Source organism: Gracilinanus agilis, chromosome 1 (assembly GCF_016433145.1).
Source record: "Gracilinanus agilis isolate LMUSP501 chromosome 1, AgileGrace, whole genome shotgun sequence".
Classification (NCBI taxonomy): Eukaryota; Metazoa; Chordata; class Mammalia; order Didelphimorphia; family Didelphidae; genus Gracilinanus; species Gracilinanus agilis.
This window is the reverse complement of record NC_058130.1, coordinates 783018388-783044260: the sequence shown is the minus strand read 5'-3', so window position 1 is coordinate 783044260 and position 25873 is coordinate 783018388. Positions and strand designations below refer to the sequence as shown.

The following is a 25873-nucleotide window of genomic DNA, read 5'->3' as shown; positions in this document are numbered from 1 at the left end:
TATCGCGGGGCTCGAGAGCTGCTGCTGGAGGGAGCAGGAGCCCCGCCGCGCCTCCTTCCTCAGGGTCTCTTCGGCCCTCCCCTTGCTGAGGTCCTACCTTGGCCCCCCACCGTTTCCCAATGGTCTCTGCCCCTTGGTCACGGCGCCTCCATCTTGTGGCGCCTCTTCCCATCTCCCCGAGGGCAGGGACTCCGGGACTTCTCGGCCTCCCTCCCGACTGCACGTAGCCAGCCCTTCGATGCTTTCCGCCATCTTTAGCCCCCTCGAGGCTCCGTCTCCCCTTGGGTGGAAAAGGCCTTGTTTGCCCCGGAAAGCGTCTGCAGGGCTCCGGGGGACCTCCAGCGGGGAGTGAGGAAAAGGGGCCTCCCCGAGGACAAGCTCCGGCCCAGCAGCCAGTGTGGGGCTTCTGGGACTCCAGCGAGCATCGAATGTTGCTGTGCTTAAGTAAAACAGCAGCTAAAGCTTCAGCCACCCACCCGCCACCCACTCCCTGGGCCCTGGGGACTGGGAGGAATCCGGATTTATATAAGTGGGCAGCTGGGGAGCTGATGCCAGGCGGAGGGCGACGGCCCCAAGGTTTGGGCCAGAGCGTGTGTTTGGCATATGGGGTGTCTGTGTTTGGAATGCACAGTGCTGCCCTGAGTTCGAGGCCCCGACAGGGACATGCAGTGTGACCCTGGGCAAGTCACTTCGGTCCCTGAGCCTCAGTTTAGTCACTTGGGAAATGGAGTGGAGGTCATTTTCACTGTCCCTTCTGTGGGGGTGCAGTGGGGATGGCACCCTGTAATCCTTATAGGGATGTGATTTATTACTGCTGCTGTTATTGTTCCACTGCACTGAGCCTCAGTGTCCTCATCCACCAAGTGGGCAGATTGAACCCCCGATCACTTGCATTTCGGGGCTAAACCTGAGAGAGTGCCCTGGTGCTCTGAGCCCTGGCAAGAGCCAGCCAGGGTGGGAGAGAAGCCCCAGGAAGGGGCAGCCAAAGAGCTGACTGTTAGATGGCAAAGAGGGACTCCCTCCAGCTCCAGCCTCTCCAGGAGCTGGCTCTGCTCTCAGCCGACATCTGTGAGCCCCTCAGAATGCCTTTCTTCCCTCCTGTTCCTCCTCACAGATGAAAGGAAGATTGCAAAGATTCTGTGAGGAGCCCAGGCCATCTGCTAGCTAGGAGAAGCGCGCTCTCCCGCACCCCTCCCCCACAGCCGCACCCCTCCCCCCCGCTTTTCTGCCCGGGCCTGCCTGCCTGCCTGCGCGGACCCCAGAGTGCCTGGAAAGGCCCCTCGGCAATCCTCCTGCTTCCCTGGAAACGGAAGCCCGCTCCTGCCTGCAGCCACGATGCCTCTCCCGCAGAAACCATGGCTGGCTTGCAGACTCCACTGCATCCCTGCAAGGGCTATTATTTACCTGGAACTAGCATTGCTCTCCTGCAAGGAACATGGCTTCCCCGCAAGTCCTTCAAGGGCTAGCAGCGGCTGTGGCAAACACCCTCGGCTTTCTACAAATACCATTGTCTACCGGAGAACCCCAGGCTGTCCTCCCCTGCGGACACCTCCGCCCCCTGCGGACACCTCCGCTCTGGGCAAACCCCTCCAGCTCTCATGCAAACACCTCCACCTTCCTGTAAACACCTTCGCCTGCAGACACCCTCATCCTCTGGTAAACACCCTCACCCTCCAGGAAATGCCTCCACTCTCAGGCAAACACCTTCACCCTCCTGCGGACACCTCCACTCTCATGCAAATAGCTACCATCTCCTGTAAACACCTTCATCCTCCCAAAGACACCTCCACTCTCATGCAATACCTTCCATCTGCAAATACCTTCACCTTCCTGCAGACACCTTCATCCTCTAGTAAACACCCTCACCCTTCTGGAAACGCCTCCACTCTCTGGCAAACACCTTCACCCTCTGGCATACACTTCCACCTTCTCATGCAAACACCTTCACTTTTATGCAAGCACCTCTAGTTTCCTGCAAACACCTTCCCCCTCCTGCGGACACTTTCGGCGTCTTGTAAACACCCTCACCCTCCCGGAAATGCTGCACTCTCAGGCAAACACCTTCACCTTCCTGCAAACATCTTCACCCTCCCGCAGACACCTTCATTCCCCTGCTAACCCCTCCACTCTCATGCAAATACCTTTCCTCTCCTACAAACACCTTCTCTCACTTGCAAACACCTTCACCCTCTGGCATACACTTCCACCTTCTCATGCAAACACCTTCACTTTCCTGCAAACACCTTCACCTTCTCCTGCAGGCATCTTCATCCTCCAGCAAACACCTTCACTTTCCTGCAAACACTTTAACCCTTCTGCAAACACCTTCATTTTCCTGCAAATACCTTTACCCACCTGCAAACACCTTTACTCTCTAGCCAACATTTTCGCTTTCCTGCAAACACCTTCACCTTCTCATGCAAACACCTTGACTTTCCTGTAAGCACCTTCACCCTTCAGTCAATAGCTTCCCCCTCCTTCACACTTAGCCATCTTTCTTCCAACAGTCTCTCTTTCCTGCCATCACATTCCTAGAGACGCCACAGCGTTCCTCCAAACAGGATCACCCCCCACCCACCCACCCACCACGGCTCCCTCCCAGACATGCTCCTACAAAACCCAGCTCAGCTCGAGCACTGCTGTGTTTCCTGAAGCCCATCCCAAGTGCGCACAGCCAGCGGCTTCCTAAAACCACCACCATTCTCCTGCCAACACTGTCCCTCTCCCGCAAATGCCATTCCATGTCTGCAAAAGCCATCGCCCTCCTGCAAACACCACTGATCTCTTGCCAACAGTCTTACATTCCTGCAAGCACAGCCTTATTCCCACAGACCCATCTCACTAAGACAGACACCCAATCTTATTCTTGCAACAACAACAACAACAACAAAATATCACTCCTGAAAATACCATCGTGTTTCTGCCAAGCATACAGTAGGCGCTTAGTAAATGCTCACTGACTTGCAGACGCCAGTGCATTATAGCACACACCAGTGCATTATAGCACACACCTGTTGTTCAGGTCTCTGGCAGTCTCATTCTCACCATCCACACGTGCCATCACACCCTTGATCTACAAACACGGTTGCATCCCTGCAAACACCTTCCCTCTCCTGTCGATGCCATCCCATCCTCCCCCTGTCCGGACGGCTGTATTTCTTGCAATGTGGTAGCATTCCTGCACAGACCATCCACCATTCTTCTGAAGACATCTCTGCGTTTCCCCAAAACAATAAATGGAGGAAATGTTCCCATGAGAATTAGCTACTTTGGAACACAAATCAGGGAGATGGATCATTTCTCAGAATCATGATGCAAGGGGGGGAAATAAAATAAAATATTATTTTAAAAAAGAATCATGATGTGAGAGCTGGAAGGGATCTTAGATACCTCCTACTCTAATCATCTTACAGATGAGGAAAATAAGGGCCGGAATTGGGTCAGTGATTTGCCTAAGGTTACACAGCAAATCTCTGGCAAAAGAGATTAGAATCCAGGTGTTCTGGGTTCCAGTGAGGGGCTCATTCTGCTATACCAGACAGTTTGCTTTCTCAGAGAAAAATAATAGATGAGTTGAAATGTTTATTTTTTTTCCCAACTAATGTTTGTCTATATGTTTAGCAGATAAGGTAAAAGTCCTTTGGTGGAAACTGAGGCTTATAGCAGTGAAGTGGCAGGCTTTTCAAGCACAACCACAGCTGCTAATGTTGACTGGAGGGAAGAACAATCAGCAAATTTGTGAATTTTGCTATTGTTTCCTCCTATCCATGGGTGGGTGGATGGGGAACAGCTAGCAAGTTTGTGAATTTTGCTTCAGTTTACTCCTGTCTAGGGGTGTGTGTGTGTGTGTGTGTGTGTGTGTGTGTGTGTGTGTGTGTGTGTGTGTGTGTGTGTGTGTGTGTGTGGTGTATGTGTGTATGTGTGTGGATAGTTAGCAAGTTTGTGAATTTTGCTGTTGTTTATACTCCTGTCTATAGAATGGAAAGACAATTATCAAGTTTGTGAATTTTGCTGTTTCCTCCTGTCCACGGGTGGGTGGGGAACAGCTAGCAAGTTTGTGAATTTTGCTGCAGTTTACTACTGTTGGGGGGAGGGAGGGATAGTTAGCAAGTTTGTGAATTTTGCTATTGTTTATACTCCTGTCTATGGAATGGAAAGACAATTAGCAAGTTTGTGGGTGGGGAACAGCTAGCAAGTTTGTGAATTTTGTTACTGTTAACCCTCCGGTCCATAGAGGGGGGAAAACAGTTAGCAAGTTTGTGAATTTTGCTATTATTTCCTCCTGTCTATAGAGGTGGGGGGAGAATAGCTAGTAAGTTTGTGAATTTTGCTACTGTTTACACTCACGTCTACAGAAAGACAATTAGCAAGTTTGTGAATTTTGCTGCTGTTCATTCCTGCCCATGGGTGGGGAACTGGGAGCAAGTTTGTGAATTTTGTTATGTCCATAGAGGGGGGAAATAGCTAGCAAGTTTGTGAATTTTGCTGCAGTTTACTACTGTTGGGGGGAGGGAGGGATAGTTAGCAAGTTTGTGAATTTTGTTACTGTTAACCCTCCTGTCCATAGAGGGGGGAAAACAGTTAGCAAGTTTGTGAATTTTGCTATTGTTTCTTCCTGTCTATAGAGGGGGGAAGAATAGCTAGTAAGTTTGTGAATTTTGCTACTGCTTACACTCACGTCTACAGAAAGACAATTAGCAAGTTTGTGAATTTTGCTGCTGTTCACTCCTGTCCATGGGGTGGGGAACTGGGAGCAAGTTTGTGAATTTTGTTACTGTTTACCCTCCTGTCCATAGAGGGGGGAAATAGCTAGCAAGTTTGTGAATTTTGCTGCTGTTTACACTCATGTCTACAGAAGGGAAAGACAGTTAGCAAGTTCGTGAATTTTGCTGCTATTTACGCTCCTGTTCCCAGAGGTGGACTGCTCAGGTAAAACATACTGTCCTGAGCATGAGTGCATATGCCCAAGTGTGCTAAGACTTCCCAAGCCCCTGGAATGTCTCACCATCAGATGGGGTTGGTGGTGGCTTATTTGCTGAAAGCCATTGTGGGCAGAGGAGGGGAAGAGTGCTAGTCAGAGTTATCTGAGAAGGAGCCTAGTGGTGATGTCTGTTAGCAGAGAAGAGACTGGTTTATTGTTTCTGTTTGGAGAGGAGAGGCTGGTAATGGCCTGTGTTTACCGAGAGGAGTCTGTGGTTTCAGGCCAGGAGGACCGACCATCTATGCTTGAGGTTGTGGGGAGGCGGGTGTCAGGAGACTCACTTCCCCGGCATCTTTCTCTACAGGTGATCCTCTTAGCTGCCCAGGGTTTCCACTGAGGGCAGGGACCCGGAGAGAAGCATGCTGAGAGGATTGTGGACACAGCAGCCAGACTGCATTCAAACCTGTTTCAGGAGGGTTAAAGGCGACTATGGAGAGTGTGACAACTGTCTCCCTTGCCTGACTGTGCCTCAGTCTCTTCATCTGTAAAATGAGGGGAAACTGGACTAGATTATCTCTAAGGTTTTTAAAAAAAAAATCACTAAGGTTGTCAGTGGATCAGAAAGACCCTATTCAGAGATCCTTAGGAGCTGCTCAGTCCTGGGTCAAGTTATTGAAGCTCAGAGCCCTCAGGCAGTTTTTTTTTTTTTTTAGATTTTTTTTTTAAACCCTTGTACTTCGGTGTATTGTCTCATAGGTGGAAGATTGGTAAGGGTGGGCAATGGGGGTCAAGTGACCTGCCCAGGGTCACACAGCTGGGAAGTGGCTGAGGCCGGGTTTGATCCTCAGGCAGTTTTGTAAGAGGCAGGTGAAAGGTTTGTCCCAGGTTCGAATCCTACGGTGTAGCTGCCTCAACATCTCTCAGGCTGCTTCCTCACTCATAAAACAGTGGGGTTGGACCCGACAGCTCTAAGGTTCCTTCCAGCTTTACATGTGTAACCCTGCTCCTGCTGAAGGAGGGGGGGAACAGGACCTGCCTCGAGTACATTTATCTTCCTTGACCTCCTCCTCTTCCTCTCTCCTGGGACCCACCTGATTGGCAGTTTTCTTCTGTATTAATTTCTGCACACTTTTAGCTAGTTACAAGCAATAGTATAAGCTGCCAGCTAAGATGTTAGCTAATAATGTTAGCTGCTGCTGCTGCTAGCCCTTACAAAATATTTTAAGGTTTGCAAAGTGCTTTACAAATATCTCTTTTAATCCTCAAAACAATCCTGGAGGATAGGAGTTGTTTATGCTAGTTTTATGCCCATTTTATAGATGAGGAAATCGAGGCAAAGAGAGACTAAGTGATTTGCCCAGGGTCAAATATCTAGTAAGTGTCTGAGGTAGAATTTGAACTCAGGTCTTCCTGCCTCCAGGTCCCACTCTCTGTCCTCTCTGCCAACAGTAAGTGAGGTAGGAATGATGAGGTGGGGGCGAGAATATATTTGAACAAACTACTATTGAAGGTGGTCAAGGACCAAGCTAGAATGTGAGGTTGTTCTCTGTCCAGCCAAACTTGCTAATTGTCTTTCTATAGACATGAGTGTAAACGGTAGCAAAATTCACAAACTTACTAGCTATCCCCCCATAGACAAGAATAAACAGCAGCAAAATTCACAAACTTGCTAATTGTCTTTCCCTTCTATAGACATGAGTGTAAACAGCAGCAAAATTCACAAACTTGCTAGCTATTTCCCTCCCCCTCCCCCATAGACAGTAGGACCAGCTGGAAGTTTCTTAGGAGGAAAGGGGGCTCTGCTCAGATTCTTCTCGATGTGTCTGCCCCCCACCCCACACACAAAGGGAAGCAATGGATGGTGGGCTACTCCTCACCACTGAGGCCAAGTTAACAATGACAATAACAACAGATGTGTCTAAAGTGCTTTAAGGTACATCTACGTGCCCCCTTCTAATCGTATTTGAAAGGCAGTGAGCTGGAATAGGTAGGAAGCCTGATTCGGGGCCAGGAAATCCTGCATTTAAATCAGACGTTGACCTTTGCTTCTCACAAAACACTTAGCCTCTCTGAACCTCAGTTTCCTAATCTGTAAAATGGGAGGTTGGGAGAAGCTGGTTTCTAAGATCCATCTAGATCCATGATGCTCACAACAGCTCTGGGAAATAGGTTCTGGGGGTATTATTAGAGTTGAGGAAACTGAGCCTAAGTGACTTGTCCAGGGTCATACAATGAGTATGTATCTGAGGCCAGATTTGAACTCCAATCTTCCCAACTCCTGCACTCTATCCCCATCTATCATTCTATCTGCTATGGCAACCCTATAGTTGGGGCCAGTACCCGAGGGTTCTTCTCCTCCCTGTGAGCCCCTCGTTTGTCCCTATCCCTGCAAGAGAGGCCTTGGGCCCTCCAACAGCTTAGCCCCCCTCACCTCCATCCTTCCTTCAAGTGCCGAGTTCGGCGCTTGGGGCCAGCAGCCTCTTCCTGTCTGGTGCAGAAAGTCTCCCTGCCTCCTCCCCCTGCGGCCTCTGGACCACTGAGGGTCAGGAGGATGGAACAAGCCGGGAATTCAGCCCAGGGTCAGAAGAGCCCAGACTTTAGCCAGAGCTGCGAGGGACCTCAGAGGTCTCCAGCCAAGGCTCTCCCTGGCCAGGGGGAAGAAACTGAGTGCTCTGGGCGTCCGGGGAGCACCGCTGGGAAGAACACTGAGGGAGGAGAAAATTGGATTATTCTTGTCCGAAAATTGAAAACCAAATTAACAGGCCAAATCTCTGTGCAGTCATGGCCTGATCACTAGGCTGAAGACAGGATTCACAGGGCTGGCTGGCCAGTCCCTGAGCCTCAGAGGAAACAGGGCAGCCGGAGGCGGGGTGGGGCAAAGGGATTGGAGTCATAGGTGGGGGGGGGTGTAGGGAGGACGAAGGGAACCCTCCTGGGGGCCAGGCTATGGAGTAAGAGCCACTGAAAGCTGGCCAGTCCCTGTGGGGCTATTACTATCCCCATTTTACAGAAGAGAAAGTTTATTTTCTTTGCCATGTAGACTGTAATCCCCTTGGGAGAAGGCATTGTTCCACTCTAGTCTTTGTGGCTACCAGCCTAGTAGGTGCTTTATGAATGCCTAAAGGCTGATTCTGTGGAAGAGCTATTGGGGACCCCCTTGCCCCTCCCCCCCCAGGGTGGGGGGTGGGGAAGATTTCCCTTTTGTCTTTGTAATGCTGATCCATGGATCTGACCTGGTAAGATTCAAACTCGAACCTTCCCGGTTCTCCTCAGACAGTCTGTGGGGCAGCAGTAATTCATCATTAAGCCTGGGACTGTGGGCTAGGCAGTGCGCTAACTTAGGGTTAGGGATGCAAAGCAAGCCAAAAGGCAGCCCTTGCGCTGGAAGTACTCTGCAAACAGTAATGTGTGTACAAATGAGATATATTGGATGATAAACACGCACACACACACTAAGGAGATAAGATAAACTGGAGCTACTCAGCAGAGAGAGGGCATCCACAGGGACGGGCCGAAGGCTTCTTGGAGACACTGAGACTTCTAGCTGAGCCTGAGGAAGGAGAGAATTCCAGAAATGCCAACATTCCCATGAAAATGCCAGGATTGGGGGCAGCTAGAGTGGAGAGAGAGCCAGACCTGGAGATGGGAGGTCCTGGGTTCAAATCTGCCCTCAGACACTTCCCAGCTCTGTGACCGTGGGCAAGTCACTTAACCTCCATCACCCTGCCTTGGAACTAATGCATGATATTGATTCTAAGATGGAAGGGAAGGGTTTAAGAGAAAAAAGAAAAGAAAATGGTAGGATTCATGAGACAGCATCTTGTGAGAGAAACAGCAAGGGTCCAGGGTCACTGGATTGCAGAATGCATGGGATGGGGTATAAGGTGTGAGAAGACAGGAAAGGGAGGAGGGGGCCACATGGTGAAGCACTTAGGAGGCCAAACAGAGGATTCTGTATTTGCTGTTGGAGGTCAGAGGGAGCCACTGGGGTTTAGTGAGGTGGGGAGAGACGTACATGGTCAGACCTGAGCTTCAGGAAAAATCACCTTAATGGAGGCTAAGCTGGAGTGGGGAAGAGATTGGAGGCAGGCAGACCCCACAGCAGCTAGCCCAGTGGTCCAGGTGTGAGGGGATGGCAGTCTGCACAGGGGTGGGGGCAGGTCAGAGGAGAGAAGATGCCATGAAGGTAATATTGACAGGACTTGGCAATGGACTAGAGATGGTGTGTGTGTGTGTGTGTGTGTGTGTGTGTGTGTGTGTGAGAGAGAGAGAGAGAGAGAGAGAGAGAGAGAGAGAGAGAGAGAGAGAGAGAGAGAGAGAGAGAGAGAGAAGTGAAGGATGACCTCCATGTTTTGATGTGAGGGGATTGGGAAGATGGTGGAGCTCTCCATTAGCAACAGGGAAGTTGAAAAGAGGGAAGAAGGTTTGGGGAAAAGATGAGTTCAGTTCCTGTGCTGAGAGGGATGTCTACTTGGAGATGTCCACTAGGCATTTGGTGAGGTGAGAATGGAGGGCAGCCGGAGAGGTTAGGGCTGGCTAGGTGGCTTTGAAAATTATCAGCATAGAGACAGATGGTCATTAAATCCATGGGAGCTGATGAGATCACCAGTGAGGTAGCAGAGAGGAAGAGAAGAGAAGAGGGGCCTTGGGGAACAGCCATGGATAGTGGGCATCATCTGGATGGAGCCCCAGCAAAGGAGACTGAGAATGAGCAACCAGGCAGGTAAGAGGAGAACCAGGAGGAACAGTGCCCTGAAAACCTGGAGAGAAGAAGGACTCCCGAAGAAGGGGGTGACGGATGGTGCCAAAGGCGGCAGAGAGCTTGAGAAAGATGAAGTCATGATCTGACAGAGATCTCTGGTAGCTGGGGGAGACGCCTTTCAGGGGAGCTGTGAGGAGACTGTTTTGGGAAGCTCGAAATGGAAGATCAAGCCTCGAGATGATTATTTCATGATTGGTGTGTTACAGAGGGCCAAGCCAAGCCCTCCAAGAGATCTCGATTTGGGGCAGGAGAGGGGGCTGGACAGGATGGTTTTCTGGAGGAGGAGGTAGCCTTCTAGTTGGTCTATAAAGCATAGGTACAGGCCAGAGTTTGAGTCAAGACAGAGAGAGGTCCATGGTGGTGGTGGATGGCTTTTCTCAGGGTGGAGAAGGGTCAGGGGACCTCTTGGCTTTAGTGGATGGTTGTGTATTTGAATGGTTCCTTTGGAAGAAATGCCCACCTGGAGGGAGGGCTGGTAGAGCAGGTGAGGAGAAGGCAGAACTCTCGTCCCTGATCTCAGCATCCTCCACCTCCCCAGCAGGGAAGCAGTGAGGAGGCCTGGGTGAGGGGCCTTGGCTCCTGCATAAATGAAGGTAGCAGAGAGGCTGGTGGGGACTCCTCCTAGATCAGAGGGGCAGAAAAGACAAAAGGGACAACCAGGCTGACCTAGAGTTGAGCTGGGAGCCCCTCCAGTGCAACCCCACCTAGGGGTCCTGCAGCCTCTGATGGAAGAGGGCTTAGAGGACAGGACTCAGATTCAAAGAAACCCAAGTTCGAATCCTGTCTCAATCATGTCCTAGCTTTGAGACTTTGGACAAGTCATTTGGCTTCTCTCTGCCTTGGTTTCCCCACTTATAAAATATAAATAATACTAACACCTACCTTCCAGGAAAGATCAAATGATATAACCCAAGGAGAATGCTTTGCAAACCATAACAAGCCATGTAAATGTGAAATATTTTAAATAGTTAATTATTAGGATTCTCCCCCTCCTCCCAACTCTTTACATCATTCTTCTTCTCTCCTTCCTCCTCCTTCCTATTCCTCATCATCACAAGAGGCATCAGGCTTAGTAGATGGAGGCCAAGAATCAGGAAGGCTTAGGTTCAAGTCCTGCCTCAGACACAAGGTGGCCATTTGGCACCAATCCCTGCCCCAGGCAGCTCTCTTAGGCACTCGATGGCAGGTGATGGTCTGCAAGGGTAGAGGAAATGCCCTCCTAGGAACATCTTAAGCCCACAAACATAATAATGAAAGTTCACATTCAGATGGGGCTTCAAGGTTTGCAGGTCACATCACATACCTACTCTCAATTGAGAATCCTGTGAGGCAGGTACAATGGATTACTATGTCCATTTTACAGATGAGGAAACTGAGACCCACAGTCACACAGAGAGTCCTCTGATTCAAACCTTGGGCTCCATTCTTCTACAACAGAGTCAATGAGCTCAAATATGTAACAGGCTGTTCGAACCTAGTGTAGCTCCATAAATATTTGCTGGAGGGTCTGGGACCACCCCGGCTCCTTTTAGGGGAAAGAGAAGGTGGAGGAGGGCTGGGTCAGGCCTTGAGGGGACTCTTACAACTTCCTGCTCTTTCTAAGGCAGATTTTTTTTCAATTTCCATAATTAAAGCCAAACAAACTCTTGGGCTGGACTGGGATTCCCCAGGGACCCTGGTGCTCTCTGATGAATTATTTATCCTGATCTGGAGCTCCAACCACCTTAGAGGAGGAAGCCTGGCCTCAAAGCCCTGCTGTGCCCCGGAGAACTCTAGGGAGGACCCTGGGGGGATAATCTTAGCTTTCCTACCTGGGCCCACCGGAAGGTCTGGCTCTCTCACTCCCCAAACTCATCTCCACCATGAGTGAGGTTCCTGGAGGTGACAGGCACTGAGGACTGCTGCCCTTAGATCAGGCTGATCAGGGTATCCTGGGACACCTGAGTTCTAGCCCCAGTTCTGATGCTAATGTGCTGTGTGATGGTTGGGCAAGGCAATGGGCTTCTCGTTCACAGAGAATAAGACCCACAGTTTCTTTTGAGTCTGTTTTCTCTTCTGTAAAATGGGAATGAAAACACTTTATGGTGCCCACTCACTGAATTGTTGCCAGGCTCCAATGGGACAATGGAAAGTCTTGACAATCTTTAAAGCACAGTTATTAATAGTTATTTAGCCATTCATTCATTTATTTATTTATTCATCTCTTGTCAGTCTGCATCCATCCACCCACTCATCCATGCATCCATTTCTCTCTCTCTCCACCTGTTTATTTATTTATGCCTGTCTATCTATCTATCTATCTATCTATCTATCTATCTATCTATCTATGTCTATCTGTCTTTCTGTCTGTCTATTATTTTGGGAAGAACTCCAGTGTGAGGAAACTTCTTTTATCAGTGGTCAGCATCTTCTCATTTTGAAGAGTTGTCTAGACTCACATATAAAATGTAACAGCAGCTGGACTTGAACCTGGGTCCAAGGCCAGCTCTCGCTCCTCTACTCCATGGTGCTTCTCCAGACATCTTTCTCCTCATTACTATTATTACTCACTGGGTGGCAGCTCCTTGAGAGCAGCTTCTATTTTTTTTTCTCTAGGTTTTCCTAGCATCTAGCACAGTGTCTGCTGCTAGTAGAATGATTGATTGATTGATTGAATCAATCCATGAGAGCAGCATGGGCTTGGTGTCTGCCTCTCCCAGGACACCATTTCAGGAAAGCCCTGGCCATACAAAGGACCCTCCCTTCCCTCCCCTCCATCTCTTCTACCATCTCCTTGCCAACATTCCACTCCCCCCCCCCCCCCACAATTCTGGAACAATGAAACATGATCAAATCAATTATGCCATTGTTCCTGGATGGGGCATGTCAACCGACTCCTCTATGGCCCTTCTCACCAACCCAGTAACTTAACTAGACTAAAGGGTCCCTTTCTGGCTACCATTCTCGCATGTAGACTGTTCCTGCGTGCTAATGTAAGCTCCTGGAAGGCAGGGACTATCTGGCTGTTTTTTTGTTTTTGTTTTTGGTATCTCTTGCATTTAGGACACCGCTAGCACTCGCTGAACATTTTCCCATTCTTTTATTTATTTATTAGCAGAGCTTGTGAGCTAGAGTCCCTACTTAATAAATGCTTGTTGACGAGACTACATTCATTCATGGGAGGCTTCCTAAGAAGAGAAGGGATTTGAGACAGGCTTTCAGGAAAGGGGAGGAGATGGACTAAACTGGAGATTTAGCCCTAGAAGGGACCTTAGAGATAGATCTCCTAGTGCAGCTTCTCCATCTGGCAGAAAAGGAAACCCAGCAAGAGGAAGTGATTTACCCAAGGTCATCCCATCTATCAGTAGATAGTAGCCCAGCCAGGGTTCAAAGCCAGACTTGGTAAGGAAGTGGGAAGGCATCCAGGATGGGATTCTCAGAGCCGTGGAATCTCTGCCTCACAGGGTTGGAGCTGGAGGTGGGGAGGGGGTGGATTTTAGGGGTTGTCTAGTCAATCCCACCTATTTTCTGAGATGAGGCAACAGAGACCAAAGCTACCCAGCTCACGAGTGGTAGAGATGGGGCTCCAAAAGACTCTCTGATGCTCAGTACAGTGCTTTCTGCTGTATTTTGTGCAGAGATTCGGGCCGACTTCAGTCTCTAGATCCCCCCTCCCCCAATAATTTCCTGGGCCATTGGGGAAGACAGGTCTGGAGCTGAAGAATAAAAAGCAGCCTTCCTTACCACTTGCAAGAAGCAGGAATGTTCCTCTGTTTTGGAAGAGTCTGTGCTGATGCGTTATTTATGGCTGAGGAAATTTCCATCTGAGACATCAAACAGACTGCTTTGTTCGGAAGACTAAATGGGTTGTGTGTCCATTTTGGTCAGATCCGACTCCTCCTGGGGTTGGGAAGGGCTCACCCTCCTGGCCCTGGTAGTCCTTTGGCCTCCTTGGGTCCCACGGAGGGGTCACGGAGGCCATTGCTCCCACTCCCAGGGCCAGGGAAAAGGCAGTCGCAGAAATCCCACCTTTTCTGGGGGAACCACCCTCTAGGCTCTGTCCAGTGGGGGGCAGTCAGGATGCGGGAGGTTGGGAAGATCCTGCCTTAGGAGGGCTAACGGAAGGGAGTGGGGCTGTTTATCCTGGAGGAGGCGTCCCAGTTCCCTCTTAAATCGGCTACTCTCCCTCTGCTAATTATTTTCTAATTATGCTATTTATAGCTTGCTTTCCTACAAGGATCTGCTTGCATGCCGCCTCCTCAATTAGATTGTAAGCTCCTTGTGGGGGCAGGGATGGGGCTTTGTCTCTTTTTGTATCTCCAGGGCTTGGCATAGTGCCTGGCACATAGCGGGCACTTGATAACAATTGACTGAGAAGCCAGGGAGAGCCCAATAGCGATCTGCCAGTGAACAAGGGGCTCTTTTGGGGAAGTGGGCTTAGCCTTATTGCTTGGCCCCAGAGGGCAGGAAGAGGGACCATGGGGAGAGGTTATAGATGTAGGCTTGGCATCAGGAAAAGCTCCCCAAAGAGGGATGGGCTGCCTGGAGAGGACGTGGGCTCCCCTTCCTTAGGAGTCCTCAGGCAGAAGCTGGAGGACCCCTTGGGGGCATGGCAGGGCGGGGGAGCTTCCTCTGAGCCCCCTTGGGTGCCAACGCTGAGATTCTTGGAATGGCTGGGGCTCTGACAGCCCTGAGGAGAATCCTGGTGGAAACGATGGCTCCCATTTCTCTAGGTCAGAGGAAGAAACAGAGCGGAAAAGGGGAAAGGCCTCGCCCAGGGCCAAGAGCCGGCTAAGAGGCCGAGCCAGTACTTGAATCCAGACCTCCCAACTTCCGGTTCGGGGCTCTTTCTATCAGGCTGCTTAAAGATGACTTCTGTGTCTCCTCCCTGGACTGAGGCTGGCGCCAGGCCCCGAGGGGCAGGGGCTGGTTTCTGGCTCGCTCCACTTGGAGTCAGAAAGTCTTGGGTTCAAATCCACTCGTGACCTAATTAGCCGGCTTTGGGCAAGCCCAGTCTCCCGGCCCTCACCTGTAGAATGCAGACAAGTGCTCTGTCAGCGGAGAGGTGACTTCACTGGCCTGGGGACTTCCAGGGGCCAGCCAAGGGGAGGAAGTAGCGGGAGGCCCCCAGGATGGAGGGGGGCCTAGAACCCGAGCTTGCTGCCTCGCCCGCGGAGGTGCGGACGCCCTGGAGGTTGGGGGAGCGAGGGAGGGAGGGAGGGAGGGGGTGCGAGTTTTGTTCTCCAAAGCAGAAGGCTGAAATATGGTTTGCATGATTTCCCATGTATAATTGATATCCTATTGCTTGCCTTAGAAATGGGTGGAGGAGGGGTGCGAGGGAGAGAGAACTTGGAGCTCAGCGTTTGAAAAAAGAATGTTAAAAATTAACTAAATAGCTAAATAAATAAAGTGGAGGGGGAGGGGAGGCGAGGCGAGGCGAGGCTCTGGCCTCCTCCCTCCGGGGGAGTTCACCGAAACACTGACTGCGGGGCAACCTGCCCGAGAATCCCTAGGAGGGGTCCTCAGTTTCCCCGCGGAGGCAGGCTCCCGCCCTTGCTCTGGACCCAGGAAAATTCCGCCTCTGAGCCCCAGCGCCAGTCGCCTGGTGGCACATCCGGCGGGGCCGGTAAAGAGATGCAGCGAGATCGTGGGCAGAGCCCTGCCGGAGAGCTCCCAGTCCCCAATTCGGCTGTGCCCCGCTTCCCTGCGTGACCTCGGCTGCTCCACACCCCCTCTGCAGGCCCAGATTCCTCCGAGAAAGGAAGGGGCCCGGCGGGACCCGCTCCCAGAGCCGGCTCCATCTGACACACGCGAGGCCCAAATGACTGTGTTGGGCTAAAAACGAATGGGAGGCGCCGCCCGAGTCCCGCATCCGCCCCCTCCCCAGTTCCCACCCGAGACCAAGGACAGAAAATAGGCCCCAGTTTGGAGACTAGAAAAGCAGCTCCGTCACGAGTGGCCCCGGGGGAGGAGTCTCGGATTTGAAGCCCAAGGGTTTGGGTTCGAATCCCAGCGCTGCCCTTGGGAGCCCGGGTGACCTTGGACAAGTAAGTCCCTCTCAGCGTGCAGGCGTCTGGGAAAAGGGGATGGGTGGGCGCACCCGAGGGCGATGTGCATGGAGGCGTGGGCGTGGGGGGCCCGTCCTTGTACGGGAGAAGGGGACTGTTTGGACTGGGCAGCTCCAAGGCCTCTGCCAGCGCTTCCAAGCTACTGCCCCATTTTCCAGACAGAGAAACTGAGCAAGGCAGGGAAGAACTGGGGGAAGGGAGGGGGGAGAGCCGGGACCGGCTTCCTCCGAGAGTCAGCTGCTCTGTAGGAGGGTGAAGGCTCCGCGAGTGTTATTTATGCCCAGGCTGCCTTCTGGGCGGAAATGCAAATGCGAGAAGAAGCTACAGGAGCTGAGCCCGGGAAAGGGGGAGGAGGGGGGGACGCGTGTGTATGGGTGAGCATGTATGTGTGTGAGCATGTGCATGTTTGAGTGGGAACATGTGTGTGCATGTGAGCACGAGCGAACATGTAATCATGCGTGTGCGTGTGCCTGTCTGAGCATGTGAGCGTGCCCTGTGTGCATGCAATCATGCATGCATGCCAGTGCACTTGTGCACGTAACCATGTGTGTCCGTGTGTGCACGCGCTGCAGACACACGTGTACTTGTGTGATGCGTGCACGCACACACGTGTGCCCATCGCGCGTTCACACACGTGTTCGCGTGGATGCGCTGTGCGTGTACGAATGCGCATCTGTGTGCCCATCTGTGGAGCCAGAGCCCGTGAGGGGAAGCCCGGTGGTGACCGGGCGCGGCGCGCTCTCCGGGGTCCTGAACGCGTCTAGTTTTCTGCTTCTAGGGGCGGCTCTTCAGTACGCAGTGATGGCTCTGCTCAGGGCGCCCCATCCTCAGCCCCAGGCCCATAAGCCACCCCTTCATTGGCTGTAGACAGTCTCTTTCCTTTGTGAAAGGGCTATCCAAGATGCCTCGCCAAGAAGCCTTTACTGACCCATTTCCGAGCAGGGCTGAGAGAGGCGCGGCAGGTCCAAGTAGTCCCGGGAGCCGGACCTTACTGACCCTGGGAGGGGGGGGCATGAAGACATCATAGCGGGGAGAGATCATTCAGATCAGCTGATCTGAGGGAAACTGCGGCCCAGAGAGGCTCCGTGCTTCTGCCAAGGTCACACAGCCATCCAGTCCCCTCTTTCCTTGATATACAAACACAGATTCTCTTAGAGACAACCAAGAGGCACAGTGGAATTGGAATCAGGAGGCCCTGAGTTCAAATTCCACCTCAGACACTTTATGGGCTGTGACCCTGGGCCAGTCACTTCACCTTTGCCTGCCTCCGTTTCCTGGACTATAAAATGAGGATAGTGATAGCACTTTCCTCCCAGAGTCGTGAGGCTCAAGTGAGATATTTGTCAAGCACTTCGCAAACCTTAAAATACCCTGTCAATGTTCTATGATGATGTCACAGATGAGAAACTGTAGTCCAGCCAGGCTCCATGACTTGTCCTACGTCACCCAAACAGTATGTGGTAGAGCTGGGACCGGCAGGGCCCCGCAACCCAGCTTTGTCCATCTCTACTCTCTGAACTCATCCTGGGGCCGCTTCATCAGAAGCTGGGAGGGAGGGAGCCAAGCTTGCCCTACAGTTCCCAGAAGGCTCTGGGCTCCTGTGAGTCTGTTTGACATTCTCCTGGAATCCACTGGCAGGGCCCACTGGCAGGGCAGTCTGGGGAGCCCCTCCAAGGCTGTTCTCCCCAGTGTATTCTCCTCAGTGCCTGGAGCAGCTTTAGCTCAGGGATGGCTGGACTCCCTCTTCCTCCTCTTTCCAGCCAGGATTCAAAGTGTGAAGGGAGTGGAGGGGGCTGAGATGTCCTGAATTCGAGCAGACCTGTGAAAGGTGAATGGGCAGGTGGGTTACCGGAGGGCCTATGGGCTTAGAAGCATAGGGCAAGGGTTTCCCCCAAGGAAAGCCTGGCTACCAGGGGGCAAGCAGGGACACGGGCCTTGGTGAAAAGGCTGAATGGAAGCTTCTTGAAGGCAGGCTCTTCTTTTTTTTTAAACCCTTAACTTCTGTGTATTGGCTCCTTGGTGGAAGAGTGGTAAGGGTGGGCAATGGGGGTCAAGTGACTTGCCCAGGGTCACACAGCTGGGAAGTGTCTGAGGCCGGATTTGAACCCAGGACCTCCTGTCTCTAGGCCTGACTCTCAATCTGCTGAGCTACCCAGCTGCCCCCAAGGCAGGCTCTTCTTAAAATTTCTCTATACAAAGTAGGCACTTGAAGAAAGGCCTCTGAGTGAAAAAGTGAATGGATGAATGAATGAACGAGTAAATGAATAATTGAGTGAATAAATGAGTGAATAGATGATTGAATTAATGAATGAATGGATGGGTAAATAACTGAATGGGTGAATTAATAGATGAGTCAATGAATGGATGGATGGATGGATGGATGGATGAATAAGCTTAGTATCCAGGTCCCAGAATAGAGGTCAGGCCTGTTTTCTGAGCCCGTAGGTCCTGGAGGCACGGGTCTGTACATACTGTGGGCCTTTCCCTCTGGGTGAAGGAGTGGGGAGGGATGTTTTCTGGGAAACCACAAGATACAGAAGCTTCCTAGGCAGAGAGGCCCCTGGATGGGGATGCCCAAAGCTATGCTGTCTGGAGCTCCCCTCCTGAAAGCTTGTGTGGACAGTAGCCCCCCAGGGGTTCCTATTTTGTACTTCATAGGATGGCCCTATGGGGTATTGAGGTAGGAGGCTTCTCTCCCGGCAGCTGCGTTTTCCTCCACCTACCCTTTGTGTCTCGAGCCCTCTCCCTGTCCCCCACTCCAGGCCCTGGGGAGTGAGCCACCCCTTGGGCCTTAGGAGGCCCCAAAAGGCTTACCTTTCACAAATGTTCCCCTGCAGCAGTCCTGTGAGTTAGCGGAGGGCAGGATTATTATGGGGTGGAAAGTGGGAGAGAGGAAGTGGGCAGAAGGGAGAGACAGAGGAAGTGAAGAAAGATTGAGGGAAAGAGAAAGAAAAGGCACAGAGCGAAAGAAGGGAAGAAGGGAGAGGGAGAGAGAAGCTAAGAAAAGAGGAGAGACAAGGAAGGGAAAAGAAAGATGGCGGAGACCACCTCGCTCCCCCTCCCCCTCCCTCTCATTTTATGGAAGCCCAGAGAGAGGAAGTGGATTCCTCGAAGTCTCAAAGACGTGCTTGCAAAAGCCTTTTGCGCGAGGCAGGCAGTGCCAGGACGATCACTCCATATGATGGATGAGGAAACAGCCCTGGAGAGGTCACCTCACTAATTATGAATGAAAAGCCAGCTATTTATACCAAGTTGGTAGACCTGGGATTTGAACCCCAGGCTTCTACCTAAAAGCCCCAGCGTCTTTCTGCTGTCTGTGCTCTCTCTGTCCCCTCCGGTGAGCAGATGCCCGGCTGAGTCTGGCTTCCAGAAAGGGACAAGGGTGGACATTGAGGCTGGTGCCACCCTCGGGTTGGAGAGTTGCAGGGAAGGCTGGGAGCTAGGACCAGGGGCAGGGCAGCTTGTGCCAAGGCCACAGAGGGGGAGGGGGAGAGTTGGATTCTGGGTACCGCTGGCCATCTGCTGTGGCTAGAAGTTGGAGGGATGGAAGAGCAGGGAAGAGCCGGATGTTTCAGAGGAGAGGCAGTGGGGAGCCCTGAAGGCTCTGGAGCAGGGACCATGCGGTCAGCCTTGGTGTGCCCTAGGAAGGTTACTGACTGAGGGGGTAACGGAGAACCCAAGTCCACCTGGGGAGCTCCGGAATGCTTGGAAATGAATTCGGATTTAGTCACGCAAACAGCATCTACGTACGCTGGAAAACAGGAGAGCAGCTTATAGCAGAGATTATTGATCCAGCCTACAGAACGTGCAGTTATTTATAGGTTGACATTGTCATTGGAGGGCTCCTTGGGAATCACTCCAGGGCATCTGAGGGGTCCACTGCTTGGCGGCTGGACTTCCTGGGCTGGACGAGTCCCCGTTTCAGTCTTCTACTCGGCTGCCTGGCCCCAAAGGAGAACACTAGGAGCAGTGAGGGAGGAGACGAAGACACCAAGAGAGGAAGAGGCTTGGTGTCAAAAAAATCAAAACTTTGCAGTGAGAGTTGTCTTGAAAGGTAATGAGCTCGCCATCACTGGAGGTCTTCAAGTGAAGGTGGGGTTTCACTTGTTGGAAATGTCAGAGAAGGGGTGGATGGATCAGACAAGAGTTGGGCTGGATGGCCCCCAAGGTGGCATCTAACTCTGAAGCCAGGGACCCGATCGCTAGGATGTGTGTAGAGCAGTGATGGGCAAACTTTTTTTTTTTAATAATTTTTTATTTTTAGAAAAAATTTCCATGGTTACATAATTCATGTTTTTACTTTACCCTTCATCACCCCCTCAACCCTGCTCCCCCACCCTCCACGCCCCGCCGTAGTCAAGACTTATTTACATATTATTGATAGTTACATTGGTGTGGTCTTTTCGGGTTGACATCCCCAATCATGTTCTCATCAACCCAAGTGTTCAAGCAGTTGTTTTTCTTCTGTTTTTCCACTCCTGTAGTTCTTCCTCTGAATGTGGGTAGAGTTCTTTTCCATGAATCCCTCAGAATTGTCCTGGGTCATTGCATTGCTGCTAGTACAGAAGTCCATTACATTTGATTTTACCACAGTATATCAGTCTCTGTGTACTTCTTCTGTTCTTCTGGCTCTGCTTCTTTCGCTCTTCATCAATTCCTGGAGGTCTTTCCAATTCACATGGAATTCCTCCAGTTTATTATTCCTTTGAGCACAATAGTACTCCATCACCAACATATACCACAATTTGTCCAGCCATTCCCCAATTGAAGGGCATACCCTCGCTTTCCAGTTTTTGCCACCACAAAGAGCGCAGCTATAAATATTTTTGTGCAAGTCTTTATCTATGATCTCTTTGGGGTACAATCCCAGCAATGGTATGGCTAGATCAAAGGGCAGGCATTCTTTTATTGCTCTTTGGGCATAGTTCCAAATTGCCATCCAGAATGGTTGGATCAGTTCACAACTCCACCAGCAATGCATTAATGTCCCAATTTGGCCACATCCCCTCCAACATTTATTACTCTCCCCTGTTATCATTTTAGCATGAGAAAGTGTTCTAAATCTCTAATAATTAGAGAAATGGAGATGGGCAAACTTTTTAAAGAGGGGGCCAATGGAAAGGAGATGCTCATCTGTCAGTCTGTTTCTAAGGCAACTCTTTCCAAGTTTCATTGGATTGTATCCTACTCATCGTATTCGCCAGATTAGGAATAATGTGGCACAGCCAGATAGAACATTTCAGGGGGCCGCCTCTGGACTGTGGGCTGTAGTTTGCCCATCACTGGGCTAGAGGAGAAAGTCTGCTTTCCAGAGTGGCCCTCCCTCAGTTATCTATGAGCTCCAGAATGCTCAGGGCTCTTGTCTCCCAAATGCACATTATTGGACAGGTCTCGGGCTCTGGCAAACTATCATGGAGAATTTTCATTGTTGTTGAGTCATTTCAGTCATGACAGAGTCTTTGTGACCTCATTGGGGCCTATAGTGGCAGAGATACTGGAGCGGTTCTCCATTTCCTTCTCTGGCTTCTTTTTCTAGATGAGGAAACTGAGGCAAACAGGGTGAAGTGACTTGCCCAGGGTCACACAGCTAGCAATTGTCTGAGGCTGGGTTTGAACTCATGAAGATGAGTCTTCCTGATTGCAAGTCCAAATCCTTCCTTCCTCTGAACTTCCAAAGCGGACATTTCTCTCCCTCAGCCACCTGTCCTGTTGTCTCTTCCTTGACTCCTTCCCGAGAGCCATCCTGGCTTTGGACATAGCATGTGGCCAGACTTTGAGTTGGGCGGGCTTGGGTTCAAATCTCCCCCTAATTTCAGGGTTGGTCTATTAAAGGCAGTTGGCAGGAAATGGGTGATATAGCAGCTCCTGGCCATCGGCACTGCTTCAAGATGGAGAATTAGAACTTCTGATAACGATAAAAAGCTTCATTTCTCTGGGCTTCCCTCCAAGCTGCCTGGGAGGAAGATGGCATGGGTGAAAGGAGCAGGGCTAGATTTGAACTGATGTCTTTGGACTTCAGGTCCTGGGCTCTTTCCACTGGCTTGTGCCAGCAGAGTGGCGTGGGCTTTCTCCGCTGGGCTCACCTCACCCGCCTGCCCCTTTCCTGCCAGTCTTGGTGGGGGCTGAGTGTCCCAGCCAGTGGGGGGACAGGCAGGCGTGAGGCTGTGGAAGAGCCGGTCTGGCTTCCCGGGGACCAAGGACAACAGTGACGATGGCAGGAAACGCCATTTAGGTCCATGAAGTATTTCACTTGACCCCCCGCTCCCCATGACCCTGGCAGGTGCTATTATTATCCCATTGGGCAGATGAGGAAATGGAGGTGAGGCACAGGGGAAGTGACCTCTCCGGGGCCACACAAAAGTCTCCCTCCTTCCGAATCTAGTGTTCTCCCCTGTGTGCCACCTAGCTGGCACGTTCCCAGGTAGAGTGGAACCAGAGGCCTAGGGCTGCTCGGGGCTGTTCAGGGTGGTTGCCTTGGGGCAGGGGTGCCTCTGAGGTGTGTGGCAAAGGGTGGTATGGAAGAAGGGCGTTCTGGTGCCTTGGGGAAGGGGTGAGAGGTGAGGGGGAGGCTCCTGGGATGCAGCTGACGAGGGGTGGGAATGCAGGGTGCTGAGCCGGGATTTCCTGCTGCTGAATGGGGTGCGGGTAGGAAGGGCTCCCTTGGGTGGTGGCCGTCGTCGCTGCCCTTTAAGCCTGGGCCCTCTGGTTCCAAGCCCTGCCTGCCTGGCCTAGTTACAGCTCCGGTGGTGGGGAGATATTTGGGTTGGAGGAACTTCCGATGCCTCCCACGAGTGCCGCTCTGGGGACAGAGAAGGCCGATGGGGTGGTGGTGGCTGGCCCAGTTCTGGGCTTGGCTCTGTGCCTGCGAGCCCCGGGTGGTTCTGGCCGGGCCGTTGCCCCCTTTCCCTGGCAGGTATGGCCATGCCCGGCCCCGAGGCTCAGTTCTGGGGCAGACTGGCAGGGGGGTCCTGGCTGCCCCAGAACGAGGGCTGATCCTGTCCTCTTTGTGTCTCCTCTCCTCCAGGAAGCAAACTGCTGATCTGGGTCCTCTGCCTGAACATTCGGTCCCGAGCGGATCCGTGCCCGGGGGCCTGCGTGTGCTACAGTGAGCCCAAGATCACCACCAGCTGCCAGCAGCAGGGCCTCACCGCCATCCCGGCCGCCATCCCTGCCCAGAGCCAGCGCATCTTCCTCCACAACAACCGGATCAGCCAGGTCCAGGCCAGCAGCTTCCGCTCGTGCCGCAACATGACCATCCTGTGGATCCACTCCAACGCCATCAGTGTCATCGAGGCGGCCGCCTTCGCCGGCCTGGACAAGTTGGAGGAGCTGGATGTCAGCGACAACGTCCAGCTGCGCACCATTGACCCGGCCACCTTTCGGGGCCTGCGGCGCCTACACACGCTGCACCTGGACCGCTGTGGCCTCCTGGAGTTGGCACCTGGCCTCTTCAGGGGCCTCTTCTCACTGCAGTACCTCTATCTCCAGGACAACAGCCTCCAGGCCCTCCCGGACGAGGCCTTCGTAGACCTGGCCAACCTCACCTACCTGTTCCTGCACGGCAACGGGATCCGGGAGCTGGCGGAGAACGTCTTTCGCGGCCTGCTCAACCTGGACCGCCTCCTCCTGCACCAGAACCAGGTGGTCCGCGTGCACCCCAGGGCCTTCCACGACCTGGGCAAAGTCATGACACTCTACTTGTTCAACAACAACCTAACGGTGCTGGCTGGGGAGACCATGAGCCCACTGGCATCCCTGCAATACCTGCGCCTCAACGGCAACCCCTGGATCTGCGACTGCCGCGCCAAATCCCTGTGGGGCTGGTTCAAGCAGTTTAAGGGCTCCTCCTCCGACCTTGAGTGCCACCTGCCGCCGCGCTTGGCTGGGAGAGACCTCAAGCGGCTCCACAGCGCTGACCTGGAGGGCTGCGTGGACCCCATCAACCAGGTGTGGTCAGGGCCAAAGATCAGACATGGCAAAGGGCCCACCGTGGAACCTCTGCCAGTTGGGCCCCCAGACGGCCCTCTGAAATGCTGTCAGCCGGAGGTGGACAAGTCTTTCATGTACGAAGCCACGGGGCACGGAGGCCCCCAATATGGTGGCCTTCCCACTGGCAATGGCCGGAAGGACAAGGAAAACATGTCCAAACCCAAGATGGCAGAGTCGGATGCTGCCAAAAACGCCACCCAGAAGCACATCAATGATTCGCCCTTTGGGACTTTCCCCAGCAACGTGGAGATCCCTCTGACCAACTTCCAGCCTGACCTCCTGGAACCTGGGGAGTCTTCTGTGGCGCCCCCTCGTCGGAGGCCCGGCTGTTCCCGAAAGAACCGGACCAAGGCCCAGTGCCGCACAGGCCCCACGGGCAGCGGCAGCGGTGGTGGAGGTGGCGGCAGTGGTGGCAGCAGCGGCGGCAGCCTCCTTGCCTCTGCTCAGCCTGGCCTGGCCCTTGCCTTGGCTTTCTCAGTGGCTCTGCTCTGGACTTCACCGTGGTCCTCTTAATGGCTCCCGAGGAAGAATAGCACCTGCCACTGTGCCACAGAGGCCGGGGCCGCAGGGGAACTGGAGGCCTTTATAGAGAAAACAGGTGTGGATAAAGCGCACCCCTGGCCCCTCAGCAGGGGAATCGAGGGAGGGCGATACCTGCTTTCCACAGAGGGGGCGTTCTCGAGTGGGGAGGTCAGCCACACCTGGGCCTTCTGAGTCAGCCCCCCGGAGCTGCCCTGAGGAAAAGGTCTCCCCCAGAATGTTTCAGCACACATGCACTCACACACTCACACGCACACAGATTTTCAAACAAAACAAAAGGAAAAGACTCCCCACGGTTGTTTCTAAGTTGGAATCCTCCCGAACGATGTCGCAAGTTCCCATTTGCCAAGGCGGCATGCGTGCCGCTCTCCGGAAGCCTGTCTCTGAATATTGCTGTCCGCCATCCCCATCTCCATCCTGCCATGTTTACAGGGGGCATCGGTTCCAGAATGCTGCTTCCTACTCAGACTGCAGTCTATATACAAATATACATTTTATTTTCCTTGTGTCAAAGTATAAAAAAATATAAAATAAAGATTTCCTTTTCCTACACTGTTGACAATGAGCCTGTACGGCAGCCTCCTCCGTCTGCCTGGAAACGTGGGGACTCGCTCTGGTAGGTCGGGGGCTCCTGCTCACGCTGGAAGGGGGGTCCCTTGACCAATGCGGGTCCCGGCCCATCTGTGCCTTTCCAGATGGTGCCATGAGTGGCTCGGGTTCAAAAACAAAGTCTTTCCTGGTGAAGCCTTAGATGGGCATGATAGACACAAGGTCAGTCCATTTCTGGGGCTTTTAACGATCCCTTTAGGGACTTGCCTTTGAAGAGTGGGAGCCCCCTCACACCATGAAGATGGGAATAGTGGAAGGCTAAGTGCTTCATAGGGTTCTGAGCCAACGGGGACCTTCTGTATACCCTAGTCCAATCCCATCATTTTATAGATGGGGAAACTGAGGTTTGGGAAAGTGAAACAACTCATCCCAGGTCACTCTGCAGAGGTCTGGCTGGTCCCTTTAGGTTGAGAAGCATTTAGATGTGGGTCTAGTGCTGGGTTCTGTGTGTCCGTTGGCTGAGAAGATGCACTATGAATAAGAGTGTAATTTTTTTATCTCACTTGATTTTGGTTCTAGTCCTTCCTAGCTGTGTGATCTTGAACTTCCCTGGGCCTCGGTTTTCTCATTTATAAAATGGAGGAGGGAGGAAGAGATGTTGGATTCAATTAACTCTAAAGCTCCTTCTAGCTCTAAATTGACCATATGGTGGGCCTCCTGAGAACCTAGGTGGAGAAGTGTAGAGATCATGATCTTCATTTAATAGGTGAGGAGACTGAGGCACACAGTACACAAAGGCTAAAGCTCAAAGATACACATTGCCCAGAAAGCTGGCTGCTGATAGCTTACCAAGATGGCAGCCTGAGTCATAAGTGGGCAGCTGGGGCTGTGGGGAGGGGATGTGGATTCTGACCCTGTTTCAGGCAGGGAGGGCTCCTGGCAGGTGAAACCAGCCATCTCTAGCATTTCCCTAGTATATAAGTCATCGAAGGGTTTCAAGTCCAAGGGACTGAGGCCCAGATGGGACAAATGCTTCAAATCACTCATCAGAAGAGACAAAATTCA

General features: G+C 52.3%; 1 protein-coding gene across 1 annotated transcript; it reads left to right on the top strand.

Annotated features, from left to right (window-relative positions):
* The first annotated feature begins 1335 nt into the window (after positions 1–1335).
* Positions 1336–24232, top strand: RTN4R (reticulon 4 receptor). The gene is made up of 2 exons (XM_044656603.1): positions 1336–1852; positions 22755–24232. The coding sequence occupies exons 1-2, from the start codon at positions 1336–1338 to the stop codon at positions 24230–24232; spliced, it is 1995 nt and encodes a 664-aa protein (XP_044512538.1).
* The last annotated feature ends 1641 nt before the right edge of the window (positions 24233–25873 follow it).